Source organism: Cydia strobilella, chromosome 24, assembly GCF_947568885.1.
Source record: "Cydia strobilella chromosome 24, ilCydStro3.1, whole genome shotgun sequence".
In the NCBI taxonomy this organism is placed as follows: domain Eukaryota; kingdom Metazoa; phylum Arthropoda; class Insecta; order Lepidoptera; family Tortricidae; genus Cydia; species Cydia strobilella.
Window position 1 is genome coordinate 6,350,065 of NC_086064.1, and position 26,595 is coordinate 6,376,659.

Consider the following 26,595-nt stretch of genomic DNA (forward strand, 5'->3'; position numbering starts at 1 on the left):
TTAGCTAAAGGTGTGTATAGTTCAAATAATAAATATAGCCAGTGACATGAAGATGATGCCACAACAATACTGCTTGCGGTGGAAGCACCACCACTCCAATGTGCAGAACATGTTCGCTCAGCTGTTAGCTAAAGGTGTGTATAGTTCAAATAATAAATATAGCCAGTGACATGAAGATGATGCCACAACAATACTGCTTGCGGTGGAAGCACCACCACTCCAATGTGCAGAACATGTTCGCTCAGCTGTCAGCTAAAGGTGTGTATAGTTCAAATAATAAATATAGCCAGTGACTTGAAGATGATGCCACAACAATACTGCTTGCGGTGGAAGCACCACCACTCCAATGTGCAGAACATGTTCGCTCAGCTGTCAGCTAAAGGTGTGTATAGTTCAAATAATAAATATAGCCAGTGACATGAAGATGATGCCACAACAATACTGCTTGCGGTGGAAGCACCACCACTCCAATGTGCAGAACATGTTCGCTCAGCTGTCAGCTAAAGGTGTGTATAGTTCAAATAATAAATATAGCCAGTGACTTGAAGATGATGCCACAACAATACTGCTTGCGGTGGAAGCACCACTACTCCAATGTGCAGAACATGTTCGCTCAGCTGTTAGCTAAAGGTGTGTATAGTTCAAATAGTAAATATAGCCAGTGACCAGTGACATGAAGATGGTGCCACAACATTACTGCTTGCGGTGGAAGCACCACTCTGTCGCACTTGTAAATTCGTACGTAAGTGTGACAGGGAGGCAACACTTCGAACGTGGTAGGGACCTCTGGCTTCAGCATCTGAGATCTCGGATACATATAGAAACGTTTGGCGATCTTGCTCGCTTAACATTATTGGAAAGTCAGCCTAAACTAATGTTGATATAAAAAAATCCAAAATGGCCGCTGACAAAAATGCGCCGGCGTCGTTTTTCGAAGCATCCTGCGCTCCGTGAAATTTGATAACGATTCGCGGTATGTGTGAAATTTGATAACCGTCACGCCAAAACAACACCTAAATATAAAGCGTTACGGTTCTGTATTTATTGTGGGATTATTACAAATCAATAATTTAAAAACGTAAAATCATACGTATTGAATAGCGGCGTTTCTTTTTAATTAGACGCTATTTTTAGGGTTCCGTACCCAAAGGGTAAAAACGGGACACTGTTACTAAGACTTCGCTGTCTGTCTGTGTGTCTGGCCGTCTGTCACCAAGCTGTATCTCATGAACCGTGATAGCTAGACAGTTGAAATTTTCACAGCTGATGTATTTCTGTTGCCGCTATAACAACAAATACTAAAAAGTACGAAACCCTCGGTGGGCGAGTCCGACTCGCACTTGTCCGGTTTCTTCTTGCTTTACCTCTACTTCACAGTCTAAACTTAGCAACTACCTTAAATTAATTAAAACTTGACCTGTTAATTTCAGAACTTATACGGTATTATGTCTAAAAACAAAAAGCAGCTATTCCGAGTTTGTTGCACCCATTATCGTTATTAATAAGTATTTATATTTGCATATGGTCACACCCAGGTATTTGGCCAGTCGCACGTGATTATAACGGATTCTCTGAAAACATCCGCTTCGTTTCTAAAACATACAGGGTGACCTTAGCCATTGGACAAACCCTGAAATCCTACGTACCCTACTTCTCAGGAATGACCTAACGTTAATATTTTTTTTAATTAGAACAAAAGATAAAAAAATAAATTTTCAAACAAAAATTAATTCCAATGATCGACTACAAAAAGAAACATACTCGAAAATGTGCGGCAATGATGACATTTGTCAAAAGTCAGAATCTTATTAATGTCATAAATAAAATAAGATAATCAATAAGGTCGAAGAAGGTTCCATACTAATTTATTACCTCAGGAGCTATTAACACTTATACAGGCTGCTACAAAGTAAAAAATTGTAATTTGTTAATTTCTTCGTAACCGCTACACCGGTTGTTATTATACTTGGTATATTGATTCTAAATACCCTAATGCATGTGTACATTTCGGCTTTCTCCAATGGCTAAGTACACCCTGTATATCTGTCGGCGGCCGATCGTAAGATCGTGAAATATCGTGAAACGTGAAAATCATTGTCTCGTTCGCTGAGTCGACAGAGCCTCGTATTTCTGGACAGTTTGCCTGACAGGACACGGACAGACTCACAGACTGGACAGGTGCTGGGGGTCGAAGGCTATTTAAATTATTGCCTTTATTAGGGAATTTAGGGAAGTGGGACGTCAGACATCCGCGCGGGTTCGTATATACCTGATGCAAAGGTTCCATCGCCATTCAACGTGGTAACGCGGCTAATAGAGTGATGGGTACCTTTGCGCCGCTTTTTTTCGCACTTTTTAGGGTTCCGTACCCAAAGGGTAAAAACGGAACCCTATTACTAAGACTTCGCTGTCTGTCTGTCTGTCTGTCCGTCCGTCCGTCTGTCACCAGGCTGTATCTCATGAACCGTGATAGCTAGACAGTCGAAATTTTCACAGATGATGTATTTCTGTTGCCGCTATAACAGCAAATACTAAAAACAGCAAAAAAAATCACGTTTGTTGTATGGGAGCCCCATTTAAATATTTATACTATTCTCACTATTCTGTTTTTAGTATTTATTGTTATAGCGGCAACAGAAATACATCATTGAAAATTTCAACTGTCTTGCTATTACGGTTCATGAGATACAGCCTGGTGACAGACGGATGGACGGAACGACGAACAGCGGAGTCTTAGTAATAGGGGTCCCGTTTTTACCCTTTGGGTACCGAACCCTAAAAAGTGTTCCATAATTTATGCCATAATTTTAGCTGATTTTCTTGTAATATTTAATTCTCTAAACTCGTGTTGTCTTCTTCCTCGCGTTATCCCCGAGTTTTGCCACGGCTCATGGGAGCATGGGGTCCGCTTGACAACTAATCCCAAGAATTGATGTAGGCACTAGTTTTTACGAAAGCGATTGCCATGTGACCTTCCAACCCGGAGGAGAAACTAAACTCGTGTTATATCCGTTGTTTAATACAACTGTTGTGAATTCCAGAGCGATTCTGCGACGTGACGCTGTACTGCTCGCCGAGCTTCGCCACACAGGTCGACAGCAGCAAGGACTTGGTCGACCCGGACAGCATACGCGGGGTCTCACTACGAGCACACAGGTGTGTGAATTTCTCTCTCATCTTATATTTACCTAGACGCATTTCATGAAATTGTCCACCATTGTCCCGTACGAACGCGAATTTTCTGAAGATTTGCAGGTATAAGAGTTTCCTTTTCTGTGACAAATGGTCAAAAATATGCACAGAAAGATAATCATACATATACATACATATAATCACGCCTATTTCCCGGAGGGGTAGGCAGAGACCACGGATTTCCACTTGCTACGATCCTGACATCTCTTTCGCTTCCTTCACTTTCATAACATTCCTCATACACGCTCGCCGGTTTAGGGTGCTCTTGACCTGGCCTTTCTTCAGGATTTCCCCGATCTGATCAGAGAAAGTCCGCCGAGGTCTGCCCCTTCCAACTCCCGTTTCTATCTCTCCCTTATACACTCTCTTTGTTAGCCTTCTTTCACTCATTCTTTCCACGTGTCCAAACCATCTCAACATACCTTTCTCAATTTTTGTCACTACATCTTCGCTCAGTCCACACTTTTCCCTTATCAAGCAAAGATAATCGCTTGCTTTAAATGCCGAAAAAAAAGTAGCAACACAGGAAATAAAATGCGTCTGTACGGGACAGCCTGTGGAATGTTCCTTTATCGCATCATTCGCATCCTTAACTGGGGGATGTGTGTACACAAGAAGGGGCGATTTCCTAGATAAATCCTGATGCGAAAGGGCGCAAGACCTGTCTTTCTTATCCCTGGCACTCTTCTAGTTTGCCACATGTACAATCAAGGGAATAAATATATATACATTCCCAAATTTTCATAAATATGTGTACCCTCTTACACCTTAGACAATAAAATCGTGTTCAAGTATTTTTGAGCCATTTGTCTGGATCGGTATTTTTGCCTTCGACTGTATCTATAGCGCGATGTAAAATACTGATCATTTGCATTTCGCAGGGAATATTGGGTTATACGAAATACAGTTTTTTTTATGCAGAGATAACTGATCCGCTTCTTAGCTTTATCAGAAGTGTTAAAAAATTCGCTACGCAGGTACTCGAGACTGTTCTGGATTTCTAAAATGCCCCCGTAACACATTTCGGTGGCCATTCAGGCACAGACCGGTGTGCGTTGAGAGTAAACTAACAATGTTATTAGGTACAGTCGCCATCAGATATATCGGGGCGGCCAAGGTGCTCACAAATATATCAACACGCCTCTATTGTCAAGGCGCTAGCCGTGTTCAGATATTTTTGAGCACCTCGGCCGCTCCGATGTATCTGATGGCGACTGTACGTTTCACGCGAGTTTCAATTCGATTAATCCCAAGACTAGCCAAAATTGACAGTAAAAAATGAAAATGAAAATATTTTTTTTACAACAACAACAATATGGATACCTGACAAAAATATGGATACCTTTTTTTTTGTCGTTGTGGGAATGCTGTTACGCATCGTCCCCCTGACCTGTGGAGGGCCCATTATGGGGGTATGTGGGACCCTCACCTCCCGTCTCTTTCCATTGAGAAAAGAGGGGGAGGAGCCTATCCACTAAACCCACACCGGCGTTTCCCACAATATGCCGTTTGAGGAGGCGTCCTGGGATCGCGAACATTCTACCACGACGCCCCACCCGATTTTTTTTTACTCTCAACTTTGGCTAGTCTTGGGATAAATGGTAGTCGAGACTCGCGAAAAGCCCCTAGACATCTCCCTAGACATTTTACGCTTATTTTTACCGATATGGATATTTTTTTTGTTGATGTGGAAACAACATAACCTCTTCCTTACGTTCCAGAGTCGTCCTAGCAGCATGCTCAGAGCTTCTCGGCGCGTTGCTAGGCGCCCACGAGGCGCAGGGCGAGCCCGTGCTCGTCATAGACGGCGCGGAACCCAAACATCTCAAGGCACTCCTCGACTATATGTACACTGGAGAGATGAACGTACATCATGTAAGTATATTTCATTTCATTTATTTATTTGCGTCAAACACATAAAAATGCATTCAAATACAATTAAAAAAAAACAGAGATCAGAACAATACATATTAGAAATAATACAGTATACAGTTATGTGTGTATACTATACACACATAACTTAAAATTAGACAGGTAAGTCTACCAATAATACGTTAATATAAGGATCACAAATAATAAAAACTATGTAAAAAAAACAATAATAATGTCAAATCAAATATCAGATTATTATAGTAGAACAAAATACGTAAGATTAATAATAAAAGAGATGTCAGGTACAAAAAACTTATCATAGTTTATGGAGTAAAAATCAAACTTTTAATTTCGTCAGTCAATAAATTGTATACTCTTATGGCAGTATTATTTAAGCCTTTATATTGATGTAAGGAGTGTACAGTTTTTTAAAGGGTCGGCAAGGCGCATGTAATATCTCTGGTGTTGCAGGCGTCTATAGGCTACGGTGACTGCTTACCATCAGGCGGGCCGTATGCTTGTTTGCCCGACGTGGTAAAAAAACAAGTATTTAGTTACTAGCTTTTGCCCGCGACTTCCTCTGCGTGGAGTTAGTAATTTGGGTAGCTTATTTTTTATCCAATCAGCTTTTTATCGATTCCCCATACAAACTTCCATCCCCCCTTTTCACTCCCTTAAAGGATGACTTCTGTAACATCTTAATCTTAAGGTATCTTAAGATGCCTTGCGATAAGATATCGTAAGATAGGTACCTAAATATATATTACAGCTTCGTGTGTGGACTGTCAAATAGTACGTAAAAGATTTCGTAAGATGGCGTATCTTACGGTATCTGCCGTACTCTACTCCTACACTACAACTCTATTTCCTACACTATAGGTTCAAATTTCAGTGGCAAATTTTGGATTTTTATTACTAGAAATAGTAGTAGCTTTTAGTGTTCTTACCACGCAGATTTATGGAAGTACTGACTTGTGAATGTTTGTTCCAGTCGCAGCTAGCGAGCCTGCTGAAGACAGCAGAGGAGCTCCGGATCAAGGGGCTCACGGATATCCGGTGGAACAACAAAGACGAACCTCCCGATACAGGTATCTGTCAACCACAATGGTATTTCTCTGATCAACATAACCATCCATCCTCCATCGATCGGTCCTACCAAAGAGAATTAAGAAGACATAGTCCTCACTATAGATCGGTTTTGTTACCAAAAAGACTTATTTTCGTTGTCTACATCTGGCGTCAAGTAGCGGAACTATCAGTACTGCTACTCGACAATAGATGTCGCGGCAAACTAAAAGTTTAATGCTCAACGATTTTCAGCTAATATTGTAACCAGAGTAACCGGAAATCTATTTTCAACTCCTTCTGCTTATAATATTAGTTATAAATTGTTGAGCAATACAGTTTTCATCAGCCGCGACACATGTAACCTCTAGTGTCGAGTGTCGAGTAGTGTATGGAATGAGCACTCTATGTTTTCTTAATTCTTTTTGGCTCTATCCACTGAATTCTCAATTTCAAAGGTTCTTATGCCTGTCATTAAAAAAAGTCACGAAACGCACGCTGCTAGCGTCCACGTTCGACGTCCACCCCCATAAATGGGGTTGGCCGGTCGAAGTATTTAGCAGATGGCGCCAGCATAGCTTGCCCTGTCAATCCCTAGAATTGTGTCAAATTCTTGTTTTTTTAATAGAATTTTATACTCTGGATGCCAGCCCTTTAAGCCGAATCTCATAAAACTCAACTAGAGAAAAGGGGCAAGCTATGACGGCGCCATCTATGCAAACCTTTGACAGTGGCCAACCCCATTGGTTGACAAGTGTATGGCGATCGGCATCTTCGTCACCGTTGAGCGTGTCTTCCAACCAAGACCTCGAAAAAAGTATTTACCAATTACAATACAGTCGTTTAGTTCTTTCTTACAAAGTACAGTAGATTAAATGGAGTTTGGAACTATTACGATAATAAAGAAAGTATTCAATAAAAATGCTGAGAGACAACTTTTAATTCTGTTTCCAATAACTCGAAAAGATGACGTTATGTAAAATACATGAATAATCAAATTATGTTTGAATTTAGATTCCCTAACAACAACGACGACAGCCACCGCCGAACCAAAAAAGCCACAGGACAACGCGAAACTCGACCCCAAACCCGAGACAAAGAGGCCCAAACCCGAGCCGCAGGCGAAGCGGCCCGAGAGCAGCGCCACGCCCGAGGAGAAGGGAGATAGCGACGTGGAGGTGAAGCTTGAGAAGTTTAGCGTCAATGGTAAGTTAAAAACCCGAGTTCGAGGGGCGTGGCTTGGGTATAAGTGCCCAAGCCGCGTGAAAAGCGACCCCGTGGATAATAGTCGAGGAGAAGTTTGGCGTCGATAGTAAGCTTGAAACTAGGCCTAGACTAGAACCGCGTGTTGAGAATGTAGTAAAAATATGTAAATACCTTTAAAATAATATTTATAGTTAAACTAATATTTCATAGCTGTTGGAATTCCTTGTAGAAATAAATGAAATAAATAAATACATAAAATGCGTCTGATAGTAACATTGTTTTCAAAATTCAGACATTTAATCATGTTTGTGACATGATAAATTATAATATCACTAATCATGTTCTTAAATGTAGAGATTTCTATTTTAGTCTTAATTATTTTTGGCTCTTATAGATTATTTATTTCATTCAAATTTTTAGCAGAAAGATAGATTTGATTGACAACTGAAAATGTAAGAACAAAATAATTAAATTTAATAAAAAGAAATGTTTTTATCCGATAATAGGTAGGTTTACGATTTCAGCAGTCGTGTATACATGTGTATATGTATATGTATACATAATCGGTAAATGGATTTATATAAATAACCGTATTTTATAAAAAGAACCATAGTCGGGGAAGTATATGTAGCAAGAAAACTATCCTTCTCTTTTTGATGAATACTTTACGAGAAACAGTTATACTTGCCTAAGTTTCTGGTAGCCCAATAGCGCCATCTCCCTCTAAAGTTTATAAAATTACATCTATTCTTGTCCCACAGGTGGTCCGCCGCCGCTGATCAAACTGCCGACCAAAGAAAAGATGAGCCCACCGAAGCGGGAACTCTCTGACACGTTAGTATTAACTGCTGTCCCATACTAAAGTACAATTCGACACGATACACAATGTTTGAAAACCAGGATATATCTTTTATCACTTAAAAAAATATCGCCCAGTAGGTATTTTGATACTAATAGTATTATAAACTAATAGTAGCTTCTGACGAGTGACGGATGAAAGAAGGGTGCACGCAGCGGAAATAAGAATGTTGAGATGGATGTGTGGAGTGACCAGAAAGGATCGGATTAAGAATGAGTATACACGGTGGCTAAAAAATTAGTGCTTTTTCGTTGCCAGGGAGTTTTTGGGATTATAGTGAACAACTTTTCTTATGGGACCAACCCCGAAATCCCGAAAACAAATTTGGCTGTTTCATACATTTTGTCTGGTCCATTTTCTATGGGAGGGTAAATTTTTTTTTGCGATTTCGTGGTTGGTCCCATAGTAATAGTTCCTCAGTTGCCCAAAACCTCCCTGGCAACGGGAATGCACTTATTTTTTAGCCATCCTGTATAAGGGGAAGTTTGAAAGTGGCACCCGGTAACGGAGAAGATGTGGGGTAGTGGGTTAGCGTGGTATGGGCATGTAATGAGGAGGGATGAATGCCATATAGGCAAAATAATGTTACGTATGAATGTTGATGGACGGAGAGAGGATGATAGACCCAAATAAAAACCGGCAAAGTGCGAGTCGGACTCGCGCACCGAGGGTTCCGTACTTTTTAGTATTTGTTGTTATAGCGGCAACAGAAATACATCATCTGTGAAAATTGCAACTGTCTAGCTATCACGGTTCATGAGATACAGCCTGGTGACAGACAGACAGACGGACAGCGGAGCCTTAGTAATAGGGTCCCATTTTTACCCTTTGGGTACGGAACCCTAAAAACGATGAATGGATTGTGAGAGAGGATATGAGAAAGAAAGGAGTAAGTGCTGAAGTGACGAAAGATAGACGAGAATGAAAGAGAAAAACATGTTGTGCCGACCCCACATAACGTGTGATAAGGGCAAGAAGAAGATGCTTCTGATAAACAGTTTGTGTTTTCTCGTTTACAGAGAAAGCCCCAGTCCGAAGCGGCAAAGAATGACAAGCATAAATGAAAACTCGGAAGATGAGTAAGTATATTTTATATCTTATCTTATATCTTATTAACACTTGTACTAAGGTCAATGTGGGTAAGAGCGTCTATAAAGGAAGACCGTCATCGTCATCAAGCTCTGTCGCCGCTTTTATTTCTTGAGTTTGTACACATACCACACTTACAGAAGGTCGGTAGAACAGGGCCCTATCTTAAAAAAATCACTTAACAACGCATAACACAAAACATGGTCAAATGTAGATTTATTTATATTATATTACTAATGTAGATTATAGATATTATTTATTATTAGAAGATTCTAAATTGTGGGAGGGTATCCCAATATGGGACCAGCAAGAAATTTGGCGGGGCATATGTTTTTAAAACATGACTTGTTACAATTAAAACTCTTAACTATGTGTGTGTGTGTGTGTGTGTGCTCCCTGTTTTTTTTTTGTCATTATATTTTTCCTTTTTATTTTTCAGCGAACGGGATCAAGAACACTGGCGACACGGAAACTTGGTGAGTCATGGTTTTTAAATTCCCTATTTAAGACGTGTGCACAATAAAAAAAAAGTTAGACTAAACAATTTTTCGCCAATCTGATTAAATTATCTGATCAAATCAGATGGTGTGGACGCAAACGCCAATTTGGCTACTTTATTCGATTGTAAGATTATGACCTGTACCTATTACCGATAAAATGGAGGTGCGGTACGCAAGATTACCAATTTGTGACGCTAGTATTCGCATTTGTTGTACAAAACAGAGAAACATAAAAAGAGAAAGTGCCACGAAATGAGCGATATAGTACCACGATACAGTAGTAGTAAAAGTTACAGTAACTTTATTGTACAAAAATCAAAACAAAACAGGATAAATAACATTCGTCATTAGTACAAAGGCGAACTTATCCCTAAATACCAGCTTCTCCCTCTGGACCGCATCCAGCGAAGAGCGACTCGAATTGTCGACTGCCAGCATATTTCGGAACGGCTTTTGGCCTCGCTCTGCATTTTCTATCGCGTGTATAACGGGGAGTGCTCCGAGGAATTGTTCGGATTAATCCCTGCCGCTTCTTTTCGCCATCGCCCTACGCGACAACATTACCATCCTCACCACTCAGATGGTTGGCAGTCCTCAACTGTGCGTTTCTCTAGAAACTTCCTGCCTCGCACAGCTAAACTGGAATGAACTGTCGCCTGCGGTATTTCCGGACCTATATGACCTTCAAACCTTCAAGAAAAGAGCGTATTCCCATCTTAAAGGCCGGCAACGCACTTACAACCCCTCTGGTGTTGCGGGTGTCCATGGACGGCGGTAATCGCTTACCATCAGGTGATCCGTCTGCTCGTTTGCCTCCTATTTCATTAAAAAAAAAATATATTAACTTGTATGAACGTGTTTCGGACGACAGCTGTGGCTTGTACCGTCCTGCTCGCCCGCTGTTAAACAGGCCACGTCCTTATGCCAATGACACCTACGTGGTTGCACGGTTGGCCGGTCGAAGTATTTTACAGATGGCGACAGCATAGGTTTTCCTGTCAATCCCTAGACTTGTGCGAAATTCCTTGTTTTTTGGAATTTTATGGCCTGGATGCTTTTCAAGCCATATCTCATAGAATACATATGCTGGCGCCATCTGTATGCAAACTTTTGACAGTCGCCAACCCTGTCAAATGACAATATTTGTTGTTGTAGGACATAACAGCAGAGCGCGTGGTCGGGTGGGGCGACGGCGACGCGGCCGCGTTCTGGGAGCGCGACGCGTCCGACGACGAGTGGGGCGACGCGCCCACCGACATTGGCTCCTTCCTGCACACGAGGCTAAGGGTCGACGGAGACAACAGCGCAGGTGAGAGAGACGGCAGTGTGGGAGCGCGACGCGTCCGACGACGAGTGGGGCGACGCGCCCACCGACATCGGCTCCTTCCTGCACACGAGGCTAAGGGTCGACGGAGACAACAGCGCAGGTGAGAGAGACGGCAGTGTGGGAGCGCGACGCGTCCGACGACGAGTGGGGCGACGCGCCCACCGACATCGGCTCCTTCCTGCACACGAGGCTAAGGGTCGACGGAGACAACAGCGCAGGTGAGAGAGACGGCAGTGTGGGAGCGCGACGCGTCCGACGACGAGTGGGGCGACGCGCCCACCGACATCGGCTCCTTCCTGCACACGAGGCTAAGGGTCGACGGAGACAACAGCGCAGGTGAGAGAGACGACAGTGTGGGAGCGCGACGCGTCCGACGACGAGTGGGGCGACGCGCCCACCGACATCGGCTCCTTCCTGCACACGAGGCTAAGGGTCGACGGAGACAACAGCGCAGGTGAGAGAGACGACAGTGTGGGAGCGCGACGCGTCCGACGACGAGTGGGGCGACGCGCCCACCGACATCGGCTCCTTCCTGCACACGAGGCTAAGGGTCGACGGAGACAACAGCGCAGGTGAGAGAGACGGCAGTGTGGGAGCGCGACGCGTCCGACGACGAGTGGGGCGACGCGCCCACCGACATCGGCTCCTTCCTGCACACGAGGCTAAGGGTCGACGGAGACAACAGCGCAGGTGAGAGAGACGACAGTGTGGGAGCGCGACGCGTCCGACGACGAGTGGGGCGACGCGCCCACCGACATCGGCTCCTTCCTGCACACGAGGCTAAGGGTCGACGGAGACAACAGCGCAGGTGAGAGAGACGACAGTGTGGGAGCGCGACGCGTCCGACGACGAGTGGGGCGACGCGCCCACCGACATTGGCTCCTTCCTGCACACGAGGCTAAGGGTCGACGGAGACAACAGCGCAGGTGAGAGAGACGACAGTGTGGGAGCGCGACGCGTCCGACGACGAGTGGGGCGACGCGCCCACCGACATTGGCTCCTTCCTGCACACGAGGCTAAGGGTCGACGGAGACAACAGCGCAGGTGAGAGAGACGGCAGTGTGGGAGCGCGACGCGTCCGACGACGAGTGGGGCGACGCGCCCACCGACATCGGCTCCTTCCTGCACACGAGGCTAAGGGTCGACGGAGACAACAGCGCAGGTGAGAGAGACGGCAGTGTGGGAGCGCGACGCGTCCGACGACGAGTGGGGCGACGCGCCCACCGACATCGGCTCCTTCCTGCACACGAGGCTAAGGGTCGACGGAGACAACAGCGCAGGTGAGAGAGACGGCAGTGTGGGAGCGCGACGCGTCCGACGACGAGTGGGGCGACGCGCCCACCGACATCGGCTCCTTCCTGCACACGAGGCTAAGGGTCGACGGAGACAACAGCGCAGGTGAGAGAGACGACAGTGTGGGAGCGCGACGCGTCCGACGACGAGTGGGGCGACGCGCCCACCGACATCGGCTCCTTCCTGCACACGAGGCTAAGGGTCGACGGAGACAACAGCGCAGGTGAGAGAGATGACAGTGTGGGAGCGCGACGCGTCCGACGACGAGTGGGGCGACGCGCCCACCGACATCGGCTCCTTCCTGCACACGAGGCTAAGGGTCGACGGAGACAACAGCGCAGGTGAGAGAGACGACAGTGTGGGAGCGCGACGCGTCCGACGACGAGTGGGGCGACGCGCCCACCGACATCGGCTCCTTCCTGCACACGAGGCTAAGGGTCGACGGAGACAACAGCGCAGGTGAGAGAGACGACAGTGTGGGAGCGCGACGCGTCCGACGACGAGTGGGGCGACGCGCCCACCGACATCGGCTCCTTCCTGCACACGAGGCTAAGGGTCGACGGAGACAACAGCGCAGGTGAGAGAGACGACAGTGTGGGAGCGCGACGCGTCCGACGACGAGTGGGGCGACGCGCCCACCGACATCGGCTCCTTCCTGCACACGAGGCTAAGGGTCGACGGAGACAACAGCGCAGGTGAGAGAGACGACAGTGTGGGAGCGCGACGCGTCCGACGACGAGTGGGGCGACGCGCCCACCGACATCGGCTCCTTCCTGCACACGAGGCTAAGGGTCGACGGAGACAACAGCGCAGGTGAGAGAGACGACAGTGTGGGAGCGCGACGCGTCCGACGACGAGTGGGGCGACGCGCCCACCGACATCGGCTCCTTCCTGCACACGAGGCTAAGGGTCGACGGAGACAACAGCGCAGGTGAGAGAGACGGCAGTGTGGGAGCGCGACGCGTCCGACGACGAGTGGGGCGACGCGCCCACCGACATCCGCTCCTTCCTGCACACGAGGCTAAGGGTCGACGGAGACAACAGCGCAGGTGAGAGAGACGACAGTGTGGGAGCGCGACGCGTCCGAAGACGAGTAGGGCGACGCGCCCACCGACATCGGCTCCTTCCTGCACACGAGGCTAAGGGTCGACGGAGACAACAGCGCAGGTGAGAGAGACGACAGTGTGGGAGCGCGACGCGTCCGACGACGAGTGGGGCGACGCGCCCACCGACATCGGCTCCTTCCTGCACACGAGGCTAAGGGTCGACGGAGACAACAGCGCAGGTGAGAGAGACGACAGTGTGGGAGCGCGACGCGTCCGACGACGAGTGGGGCGACGCGCCCACCGACATCGGCTCCTTCCTGCACACGAGGCTAAGGGTCGACGGAGACAACAGCGCAGGTGAGAGAGACGGCAGTGTGGGAGCGCGACGCGTCCGACGACGAGTGGGGCGACGCGCCCACCGACATCGGCTCCTTCCTGCACACGAGGCTAAGGGTCGACGGAGACAACAGCGCAGGTGAGAGAGACGACAGTGTGGGAGCGCGACGCGTCCGACGACGAGTGGGGCGACGCGCCCACCGACATCGGCTCCTTCCTGCACACGAGGCTAAGGGTCGACGGAGACAACAGCGCAGGTGAGAGAGACGACAGTGTGGGAGCGCGACGCGTCCGACGACGAGTGGGGCGACGCGCCCACCGACATCGGCTCCTTCCTGCACACGAGGCTAAGGGTCGACGGAGACAACAGCGCAGGTGAGAGAGACGGCAGTGTGGGATCGCGACGCGTCCGACGACGAGTGGGGCGACGCGACCACCGACATCAAAATCAATTTCACGCCACTAATTTCGTAATGTAAATCCCGCTTTAGAGACGAGCAACTGTTTAAAATATTGTATTTTTTTAGATGAGGAGTCAAACGAGGGTGCGCCAGCATCCACGTCATCATCAGCGGGCGCCTCCGCCGTCGACCTGCCCAACATGCAGACCAAACCCTTCAGCGTTGTACCAAAACGTAAGTCTGAGGGTCAAAGCCCCCTTCATTCTCTAATCTTTGCCCCATCGGCCATTGCATTGGCCCATCTTTTTATTTGTCTTCCCCATTATCTTTGGCTTTGTATAGATTTTTTGATGTGCTTTGGATAGAGCCAAGTGGCGGGAAAGAGGGGAGGCCTTTGCCCAGCAGTGGGACACAGTAACAGGCTAATAAAAAAAAAATCTTTTGCCCATCATGTTGCCTCTGTCAATGTAGTTTTCATGTCTACGTTCTTAGGGTTCCGTACCCAAAAGGTAAAAATGGGACCCTATTACTAAGTCTCCGCTGTCCGTCTGTCTGTCACCACGCTGTATCTTATGAACCGTGATAGCTAGACAGTTGAATTTTTATACTTAGATGATGCGTTTCTTGTTGTCGCTCTAACGACGTATACTAAAAACTACGGAACCCTCGGTGGGCGAGTCCGACTCCCACTTGTCCGGTATTTATTTTTCTCAGTTTCAATATACTTCGTTCCATCGCATGTTGACAGGATGAAATTTTACTTTTTACTTTTTCATTGTAGACCCATGTCTGGCTAGCGTAAGTTGATTGGAAGAATTTAAGAATCCATTATAGTCTTTTTAGGGTTCCGTACCCAAAGGGTCGGGACCCTATTACTAAGACTCCAGAGTTCCAAGCTATACCTAGATAAATTGGTGTCCTTTATGCAAATACCAACGAAAAATAAATAGACAGACGAATAATTATATGAAATCTTAAAGGACTGTGTAAAAATTAAATTAGTGAAAATAATGTCATCTACCTGACAACCTCATTTTGATTCTTGGGCATTAAGTGAACGACCCAATTTATTTACAAAATGATTATGTTCGCAGAAGCCATCACCGAGACGTCGGGTCCTAAATCGGGTCCTGCCGATCCTCGTTTCACCGACGTCGTCAAACTGAACGACTACTTGCGTCACGGACGACGTCCGCAGTTCTGGGAGGAGAATTACGTCAAACGGGTAAGATCTACTAACCATTGGTGTATTGACTAGGTACCCATAGAAGCGAGTAAAATACTAGAGTTCACGTAAAACAGTCAGACGTCGGGCCTAAATCGGGTACCGCCGATCCTCGTTTCACGGACGTCGTCAAACTGAACGACTACTTGCGTCACGGACGACGTCCGCAGTTCTGGGAAGAGAATTACGTCAAACGGGTAAGATCTACTAACCATTGGTGTATTGACTAGGTACCCATAGAAGCGAGTAAAATACTAGAGTTCACGTAAAACAGTCAGACATCGGGCCTAAATCGGGTCCCGCCGATCCTCGCTTCACGGACGTCGTCAAACTGAACGACTACTTGCGTCACGGACGACGTCCGCAGTTCTGGGAGGAGAATTACGTCAAGCGGGTAAGATTTACTAACCATTGGTGTATTAGGTACCCATAGAAGCGAGTAAAATACTATAGTTCACGTAAAACAGTCAGACGTCGGGCCTAAATCGGGTCCCGCCGATCCTCGTTTCACCGACGTCGTCAAACTGAACGACTACTTGCGTCACGGACGACGTCCGCAGTTCTGGGAAGAGAATTACGTCAAACGGGTAAGATCTACTAACCATTGGTGTATTGACTAGGTACCCATAGAAGCGAGTAAATTACTAGAGTTTACGTAAAACAGTCAGACGTCGGGCCTAAATCGGGTCCCGCCGATCCTCGTATCACCGACGTCGTCAAACTGAACGACTACTTGCGTCACGGACGACGTCCGCAGTTCTGGGAGGAGAATTACGTCAAGCGGGTAAGATTTACTAACCATTGGTGTATTAGGTACCCATAGAAGCGAGTAAAATACTATAGTTCACGTAAAACAGTCAGACGTCGGGCCTAAATCGGGTCCCGCCGATCCTCGTTTCACCGACGTCGTCAAACTGAACGACTACTTGCGTCACGGACGACGTCCGCAGTTCTGGGAGGAGAATTACGTCAAGCGGGTAAGATTTACTAACCATTGGTGTATTAGGTACCCATAGAAGCGAGTAAAATACTATAGTTCACGTAAAACAGTCAGACGTCGGGTCCTGCATGGGCAGCATTAGCTTTTATGTCGTGAAACTGAACGACTACTTGCGTCATGGACGAAGCCGGCAATGACCGCAATTCTGGGAGGAAAATAACGTCAAGCGGGTAAGATCTAACACTCAAATTCCAATAAATATATCACCTTTCTAATAGCGTGGCACTTTCACACTTTGCTGCTGCGGACTCTAACTTATAATATAAATGTCAGACCATGTATTTTAATTCGAGCAATAATAAAAAATCTAAATGTGGTTTCATTCAGTTTTACAAAAACATATTTTATGAAGAGCTAAGTAAAAATTTCCCAAATTTTCTTTAGGTAATGGAGGCAGTCCGAGTGAAAGAATTGGAGATGAAGCAAGCGGCGGAGATATTGGGCGTCAGCTACGGAACCCTCTACGGACGATATCGTGATGTCTATGGATGCATAAATCGACCTTATCGGTACGAAATCACATTGTTCCTTTTTAAGATTATACTAGCAGGGTCGCCATGTGAGGCTCCTATACGGATTGCAGGTCACTTCTGGATGAGATTAGCTCAGGAGAGGAGAGGCCTATGTTCAGCAGTGGGCGATAAAGGGCTGATACGATGATGATGATGATATGTATGATGCGACCATCATCACATATACGCCATATAAATATTATTGTTTATTGATTATTTTAGGCGGTTAGTAATTAGAATGTTTTGTATAAAAAACTTACCGAGCAACTCTGCTAGAGTACTAGGGTACTCTAGCAGAGTTGCTCGGTAAGTTTTTTGATAAATATTATTTTGCATTAACTAAGGAATGATATCCGGACGAAAACGCGCCGTATACGGAGCATAAATCGCCCTTACAAGCAAGAAAAATTTTTTGCTTATCTAACAGGGTCGCCATGTGAGGCCTCTGGTTAATATTTGATTTGTTGTCTGAGTAACAGTCCACGGTACCTATATACCGTAACCTCTGAATAATATGCTTATTTCTGACAGAGTTGCAAGTGATTAAATACATGAATATAAGTAAGTTAATATTATTACACCAGTTTTGTTGCCTAGCCATAGTAGTTGCCGCACACCGCTACGGAACGGACGCCTGCTCGCGCACCTAGCGGTCATATCTGTCGTAATAGACTCGTTTTGTTAGAGAGTGAAACTTCTGTACCAAGTACTATTATTTATTATGTTATATTAATGAGACAATCTTACACAAATTGACCGCGAATTTTTATTATTAATTTCGTTTCCCAGAACCGCTCGCGATTTCTGGCAAGCCAAAGGCCCCTCGGAGGTCCTGGAGCGCCTCCAGCGCGGCGAGCTGTCCCTAGACGCGGGCGCCACGGCCCTCGGGGTCTCCACCTCCAACCTGGCCGCCTACATGGCCGACCTCAACCCGGTCGAGCGAGGTACGCCCCCTGCATACAAGAATATAGACTCAGGTATGTGTTGCCACTGTTCCAGTGTTGCCAACGAGGGGTGCCAACCTATGGGTGGCGGAATGTTGTTGCTAAACTGTCGAGTTGGTATCACTAAACCTTGTACCACGCCATTTGAGTTTTGTCCGACCATGCTCCAACCACAGGGCGGACACGCTATACATCAAAAATCACTCGCGTTTCTATGTGTGAACGGCACGTCTGTACACGCGGCATGCGTCATAGTGTGAGTAAGTTGCTTAAAAATAGTACTGAGAGCACGCCAGAAGTCCGCCAGATTTCTGTCGCGGGACGAGGTAATTCGAGTCGGGGCGGGGCGCGGGCGGTGCGTGGCCGTTCTGTATGATAATACTATTACTTATTCTGGCTCTAACGGAAGCTTCAGGTTTTGATAGCCAACCTTCCTTCCACGACCGTTAAACCTTCAAGAAAGAGCGTACTCCCATCTTTAGGGCTGGCAAGGCACTTACAACCCCCTCAAGTGTCGTTTGCCTCCTATATCATAAAAAAACCGGCCAAATTTCAACTGTCAGACAAACGGACAGATATAAATATTCACAGATGATGTATTTCTATATAACAAATACTAAAAACAGAATAAAATAAATATTTAAGTGGGGCTCCCATACAACAAACTTGATTTTCTTTGCCGTTTTTTGCGTAATGGTACGGAACCATTCGTGCGCGAGTCCGACTCGCACTTGGCCGGTTTTTTTACCTTGTTCATTACTGTCTGTTACTTTATTCTTTTGTTTTCTTTTTTTTGTTCTTATGGATAGGGTCCGTCTCTCGTCCTCATGTCTTCATAGAAATTGAAATTTATGATAACATCCACAGTTCCACACTTTGTCATTGCAAAGGGCACGTAGCTTAGCCCGACACTATTGTGATATAACAACATTTACAACAATCAAACAAAGCGGGTATTTAGGGTTCTCAAGGGTCGGCAATGCTTAAGTGGCTCCTGTGATGTTGCTTACGTCCATGGGCGACGATGACTGCTTCCCATCAGGCGGCTCGTCTGCTCGTTTGCTGACTATCATAAAAAAAAACCAGTACCGGCCTTGATATCACCTTTGAGTATGAGCTTGTATAGAGTAAACAATATAGGTTAGTTTGTAGATTTCATATTTTACTAGTCATTTTATACAAATATGTGATGAATATTGCAATGAAATACTGTGAATTACAATAGGATACTCAGCATATTATTACTAAAAAACCTCTATTAAAAATATGAGGTTAACAATACGTTTAAAACAAGTGCGAGTCGGACTCGCGCACCGAGGGTTCCATACTTTTTAGTATTTGTTGTTATAGCGGCAACAGAAATACATCTGTGAAAATTTCAACTGTCTAGCTATCACGGTTCATGAGATACAGCCTGGGGACAGACAGACAGACGGAAAGCGGAGTCTTAGTAATAGGGTCCCGTTTTTACCCTTTGGGTACGGAACCCTAAAAACCTCTATGGAAAAACCATTACATGAGACCAATTTTTCTCGTCGCCCGAAGGAATACTACTAGACTACCTAAAACAGTGAGGTGACTGAGGTGGAAGTCACTCACAAATATAAAAAAAAAGTTATACCATATAAACATGGAGGTGATATATTATCCTCCTCCTCCTGGATCCTGTTTTCTATGTCTGCCTATATTGAAATATTTTCATAATAAAAGTAATTTAATTTGTTCTTAGAGTATTAATGGCAGCGCCATCTCTCTTCGCTAGCCCGAAATCACCTGAGTAGAAAGTACTGAGTACTTGTAGAAAAACACTAATTAAAATATTTTCATAAGAAAGTAATTTAATTTGTTCTTAGAGTATCGTTTATTCTATTGTTAACAGAATTCGAGCCAATCCCGATCGAGATAGACCCGTCGCTGACACTAAAGTCGTACACGAATCTAGTGAAGACTATGAGGAAAAGCGTCAACCCCACCACGCCGCCCGACAAGGTAAATAATACCTCACCATCCCAAGGTTGCTCAAGGTATTCAAGCCGATCGCTCGAAGTATCCTAAATATGCGTCCTAATCTCGACAATGTCCAGCAAGTACACCAATCGCGAATAGCTGGGTCCACACAGAGCGACCATACGCGCGAGGCAATTTCCTCGCGCACAAAACGGCCAGTGTAGACGTGCCTCGGCGCGTATGCTCGCTCTGTGTGGACCCGGCTATTCACGTACTTTACGCGTACTGCATATAGTCGAACAAACAATAGCGAAGGTCTACGTTTCAGATTAGGCCAAAATGACCCCTCCGGCCGTTTTGGTAACCAAGTTTCGCAACCAGTTGTTAAAAAGATGTAATCAAAATGTGGCAAAAAACTTTCTGCTACACGATAGGGAACCGATAAATAGTCTTATCGACGTATTCATTTTGTTTCAGCCGAAGAAAATCCTCATAAATAGTATAACGGATGAAGACCCGATCCCGGCGACGGTGATCACCACCAGTGACGGTAAAAAGTCTGCCACCGCCACCGCAACCGCTACCAGTGAGTGTTATCAGAGAAATATAAGTAGGAAGAGTGGTAACTCCATACATCGGTTTTCGCGCTTTATTTCATAGTCGACATCTAGCGTCTAGCAGCGGAACTCTCAGTATTGCTCCTCGACAAGATGTCGCGGCAAACAAAAAGTCTAAACTGTGAAGTACATAAGCAATTTACAAGATTAAAATATACAGTTTCAACATTAACGTGAACGTTGAGAGAATATTCTTAACAGACATTCAATTTGAACTAGTAAATTGTGTCGTTCTCAAGTAAAAGGTACCACATTGTCGCTTTACCACAAGGGTGAAATTTGCTTGCATCTCTATACGAATAACCTGTCAGAGCGTCCTTGTGGTAAGCGACAATGTGGTACCTTTTACTTGAGAACGACACAATTTTTCAATAGACATACCTACTATAAAGCAATAAACACTGATTTCAACTTTCACGATTTTTACTCATTATTATTCACAACGGCGGGACTTAATCGCGTAAAATAAGTTTTAAATTTACCTTCCGACGTTTCGAGGACGGCGTTGTCCCCGTGGTCTCGGAGAAGCAGAAGCAATACACTGCCGAACTGATTCCGATGTTTGGTCCGATACCAAACAAAGATGGATTCACAGGCGTATTCTAATAGTAATAACAGGTCTAGAATTACATCTGGATTAGATATGGATCTAATACTTAACCCTTTATTAAAAAATACGCCTGCGAGTCCCAAAAAAGCCAGGATAGATGATGCACTCGCTGGCAGGAGTTTTATATTGATCAAAGATAGACAACTCCGTAATAGATGGATACAGTCTAAGGAAAAAACGTGCCTCGAAAATCACGAAAATTTGATTCTCGATCAGATGTCGCCACTAGCTTTGGCCTACTCTCGTATAGAAGGCGTTGACGGTTTCTTTTGTTATTTATAATTTTAACGCATATCCGTTAAAGAACATGGGTTAAAAGTCAGAATAATATAAAAATAATTAATGCAAATATTGCAAAAAAAGAAAAATATTAATTGTACTTTTATTATTTTTCAATGTGACATTTTAATGGAGGTTTATTATAAGCATAGAGTAACTTATACTAGAGCGGTACTGTCATAGTAAATTTTGTAACCCCAGTAAATTCACTGCCATCTGTCGACACACTTTAAAACTAAAAATTAATATTTATAAAAATACGATAAAATGTATTTAAAAATGGATAAATGATTTTTTTTATTTGCATTAATTATTTTTATGATTTTGACCCATGTTCTTTCACTGATATGCGTTAAAATTATAAATAACAAACGAAACCGTCAACGCCCTCTATACGAGTGTAGGCCAAAACTAGTGGCGCCCTCTGATCGAGAATCAAATTTTCGTGATTTTCGAGGCACGTTTTTTCCTTAGACTGTATCCATCTATTACGGAGTTATATATATTTTTGTTATAAGATAGTAATTTAAGAATATTTGTACGCCATGTATTATGGTAAATTAAGGATTGGAAACAATATTATGTAACATCAATTTATACCCTTTTTTACACAAATAAACTATTCTATTCTATTCTAATGCTACAATATGATTGGTCGGTTAGATTTGTTGCCCAACATAAACCATACCAAATTTACGGTGGGGAATAAAAAAATGTGAGACTGTGACAAGGACAAACAATAACAGCGCTTTCTCTGCTACTCCACTGAAAGATACATAAGACTATCCCGTTCGGTCATTTCCCCACCCCTCATGAGTAATACTAGATTCAAGCAAAGATAGATATAACTCCGTAATAGATGGATACAGTCTAAGGAAAAAACGTGCCTTGAAAATCACGAAAATTTGATTCTCGATCAGAGGGCGCCACTAGTTTTGGCCTATTCTCGTATAGAGGGCGTTGACGGTTTCGTTTGTTATTTAACAATTTTAACGCATATCAGTGAAAGAACATGGGTCAAAATCATAAAAATAATTAATGCAAATAAAAAAAAAACATTTATCTATATTTAAATACTGGAGTAACTTATACTAGAGCGGTACTGTCATAGTAAATTTTGTAACCCCAGTAAATTCACTGCCATCTGTCGACACACTTTAAAACTAAAAATGAAGATTTATAAAAATACGATAGAATGTATTTAAATATGGATAAATGATTTTTTTATTTGCATTAATTATTTTTATATGATTTTGACCCATTTTCTTTCACTGGTATGCGTTAAAATTATAAATAACAAAAGAAACAGTCAACGCCCTCTATACGAGTGTAGGCCAAAACTAGTGGCGTCATCTGATCGAGAATCAAATTTTCGTGATTTTCGAGGCACGTTTTTTCCTTAGACTGTATCCATCTATTACGGAGTTATATCTATCTTTGACCATACCAAATTTACGGTGGGGAATAAAAAAATGTGAGACTGTGACAAGGACAAACAATAACAGCGCTTTCTCTGCTACTCCTACTGAAAGATACATAAGACTATCCCGTTCGGTCATTTTCCCCCACCCCTCATGACCGATCCAGTTATACTAGATTCATGTAAATTCAGTCGCTAAAAGATACTGACACCATTTTAAATGATGTTTTTTTTTTACTCGTCAGCGCCGCCCGCGGGCAGCAAGTGGCCCTCCATCCGCGTGGCGTCGCTCGAGGCTCTCCGCGGCGACGCCCCCGCCCCCTCCCCGTCGCCCTCGCCCTCGCCCTCGCCCAGCCTCCTCATGCGGACCAGGCCCGACCTCACCATAGTAGCCGCCAAGAAGCCCGACAAGAGGGACGAGACGTGATCGCCCACCTAGTGCACGGTCAGTATTATTAGGTTATATATCTTCTGGCAACCCCCCCCCCCCCCAGCAAGCTGTAAAATTGCATGTCTCTGTGCCATTCCCAATCAAAAGGGTACTTATCACATTCTAAACACACCTTTTACATCTAAACAATTTTAGTAATTGTGTGTTGTTTGTATATTTTTTATTAAGTTTTTTTTTGTGCAATTCGACGTTTAGACTGGATACATCTCTAACTATTAAGTATCTAATATTTCATTGACTCCATATTTGTAATTGTTGTATAATTTTTGGTTAATTTTATTGTTTGTAAAAATTAACATGTAAAAGTGCCCCTGTGGCCTATTTGCTGAATAAATGTTTGGTGTTTGATGAACGGGAAGGTGAAATTGGGCCGAGCTTGCCGGAGACTTAATTTTGACATATATTTTATTTATTTGCAGGTTGCCACGAGCCATCCCTCGTCTAGCGACCAAAACCTCTGGCTATTGCAGTTTGTAGTCTACCCTTAGTTATAATCTTCACACTAACATACTCGTAGCAGACACGAGAGTTGAGGTCAACGATTACACATAACCACAGCCGCCATCAGATATATCTGAGCGGCCAAGGTGTTCACAAATAGGACGCCATTTACGGAAAAGGAAGCAAATCCACAAAAAACTGTCATTAGAATTTGAACTTTCTGTCAAAACGAAAAGTCATTGATTTAAATAGCAAAATTTAGAGGATGTATCCTTTTTAAAATGTTCAGATATTTTTGAGCACCTTGGCCGCTCCGATATATTGGATGGCACATGTACATAAGGCCCCTATACAGATGTAGTGCATATTTGTTTTCCATCGTATTTTCTGGGAAACGTTCGTATTTGTCATGCTACTTCAGTCAACCTCAGTACTTTTCGTACCAAGACTGACTGAAATAGCAAGACACTTTCGTACGTTTCCGTAAAAATACAATGGAAAATAATTATGCACGATATCTGTATTACTTCAATGTGTATATTTTAAACTATTTTCGATTGAAACAGAGTAGCATTTCTTTTGTTTAGTTCGATTTTAAAACAAAAGTAATTCAACCATATTTCATACACTATTGATTTCAAATCAACTGCCGTAGAGATAGAGATGCACCGGATATTCGGTTATTATCCGGTATCCGGCCCTTATTTTAATATCCGGACTGATACCGGATAGCATAGTAACTTTGCTTGATTTTGGGGTAAACAATAGTACATAATTTCCAAAAAGGAGTGAGTGTCATTTATATGGTCGATATTTATGATGCGTTCCCACTAGGGTGCGTAGCGAGGGATGTGTTTGTTACGAACCAATAGAATGACTTCATTTGTTTTTCTCGCTCAGTGTGTGATTCTATTGGTTCTTAAAAAACACATCCCTCGCACATCTCTGGTGGAAACGCAGCCTTAAGCTAACCTTAAAGAAACATTTCGGTCAATCTTGAAGCGGGCTGTTGTATTTGCTATTAATAAATAACACTAACTTCAAAATCCCGATTACATGTGTGTGTGTGTGTGTGTGTGTGTGTGTGTGTGACCTCAACTCTGGTGCCGTTAACTATACATACCTAAACAAAATGCCCTTAGAGACCAAATTAAATATATATATTTATTTATTAGTTTCTCAAACTCTATAACATGCATTATTAAACTAAAACTGGATTATTGCGTTCACTTACTTTCATTATTTGTGGCTTTGACAACAATGTGATGTGGCGACAACGCCATAAGGACACTGACACGTTATTTGTATAATCAAATTTCGTCCTTATGGTAAGCGACAATGTGGTACCTTTTGCTTGAGAATGTCACAAATAATGAATGACGATTGTGAAAGTTCAAATCAATAAGATATAACAATCTGTAAGCATAGATAAATGTAAGTAAAGAAAGAGTGGTAACTACATACATCAGTTTTCGTTTTTTATTTCGTAGTCTACATCTAGCGTCAAGTAGTGGAACTATCAGTACTGCTACTCGACAATAGATGTCGCGGCAGACAAAAAGTCTAATGCTCAACGATTTTCAGCTAATATTAACCACAGTAACAGGAACTTGATTTTCAAATCCTTCTGCTTTTAATATTAGTTGTAAATTGTTGAGCATTACACTTTTCATCAGTCGCGACACATTCGAAATCTATTGTCGAGTAGCAGTACTGATAGTTCCGCTACTTGTCGTTAGATGTCGACTACGAAATAAAGCGCGTTTTGGTAAGAAAACTGATGTATGGCAAAAAGGATATAATAAGATAGAGCGGTACTGTCATAGTAAATTTTGTAACCGCTGTAAATTCACTGCCATCTATCGACATACTTTAAAACTAAAAATGAAGATTTATAAAAATACGTTAAAATGTATTTAAATATGGATAAATGATTTTTTTATTTGCATTAATTTTTGTTTGTATGATTTTGACCCATGTTCTTTCACTGTTATGCGTTAAAATTATAAATAACAAACGAAACCTTCAACGCCCTCTATACGAGAGTATGCCAAAACTAGTGGCGCCATCTGATCGAGAATCAAATTTTCGTGATTTACGAGGCACGTTTTTTTCTTAGACTGTATCCATCTATTACGGAGTTTATATCTATCTTTGTGTATGGAGTAACCACTCTTTCTTTACTAATATTTCTCTATGCTGCAAGCAACTTTGACACGATTACATTACTTATACATATATTTGTTATAAAATTATAACTATTTTGCCTAGTTTCATGGTTTCTATTTATTTTAAATTGTGGCAATAGTACGATACTCCGGATTTTGATAGAAAAAACAACAAACACATACAGAGCGTACATAAGTAAAAAGTAGACCTTTTTGTTAAACCTCGTAAGGCCCAATGTGCATTACAATGTACACTCTATTTCAATCTAATTTGAACCTTACACTAACTGAATTAAGTAGCATTTCTTTTGTTTCTTTGTTTTCTAAAACAAACTAAAGTCACCCTAATCTTCTATACAACAAGGTTCAAATTAAAAATATGGAAACTTTGTATGGTGGGCCTTACGAGGTTGAACTACTAAGTATGTACATTCTAATGATACATATTTGTGGCTTTCCACTACAGAAGGGTCCTTGTGTTTCAAGTGTAACAAGGTCCTTTATCTGAAATTCCGATAGAAATTCCAATAAAAAGGTCCTTATTGCACATGAATCGTAAGGACCCTTCTCTGCTGGAAAGCCACATTTAATAAAATGAACTTTTGCGTGTTCACAATGACTAGACAAGCTTTCAGGCAGTATATGCAATTTTCATCCAAAAGAGTACTTATTGTCGGTTGTCAATAAGGCGCTATGTCCATATAGCTTCAATTTGAAATCAACTTTATCGACAAGCGACAATGTGGTACCTTTTGGTTGAAAATGTCACATATGTTAGATACTTCTAATTTGGAT

General features: G+C 43.5%; 1 protein-coding gene across 1 annotated transcript; it reads left to right on the plus strand.

The window, feature by feature from the left end:
- Positions 1 to 51: 51 nt before the first annotated feature.
- Positions 52 to 26,595, plus strand: LOC134752031 (uncharacterized). The gene is made up of 18 exons (XM_063687591.1): positions 52 to 134; positions 3,042 to 3,156; positions 4,914 to 5,067; positions 6,056 to 6,152; positions 7,144 to 7,335; positions 8,097 to 8,169; positions 9,214 to 9,273; positions 9,723 to 9,759; positions 10,939 to 11,092; positions 14,313 to 14,371; positions 15,295 to 15,296; positions 15,473 to 15,608; positions 16,796 to 16,920; positions 17,713 to 17,867; positions 19,747 to 19,856; positions 20,292 to 20,400; positions 22,986 to 23,185; positions 23,611 to 26,595. The coding sequence occupies exons 1-17, from the start codon at positions 53 to 55 to the stop codon at positions 23,165 to 23,167; spliced, it is 1,842 nt and encodes a 613-aa protein (XP_063543661.1). The 5' UTR covers position 52; the 3' UTR covers positions 23,168 to 23,185; positions 23,611 to 26,595.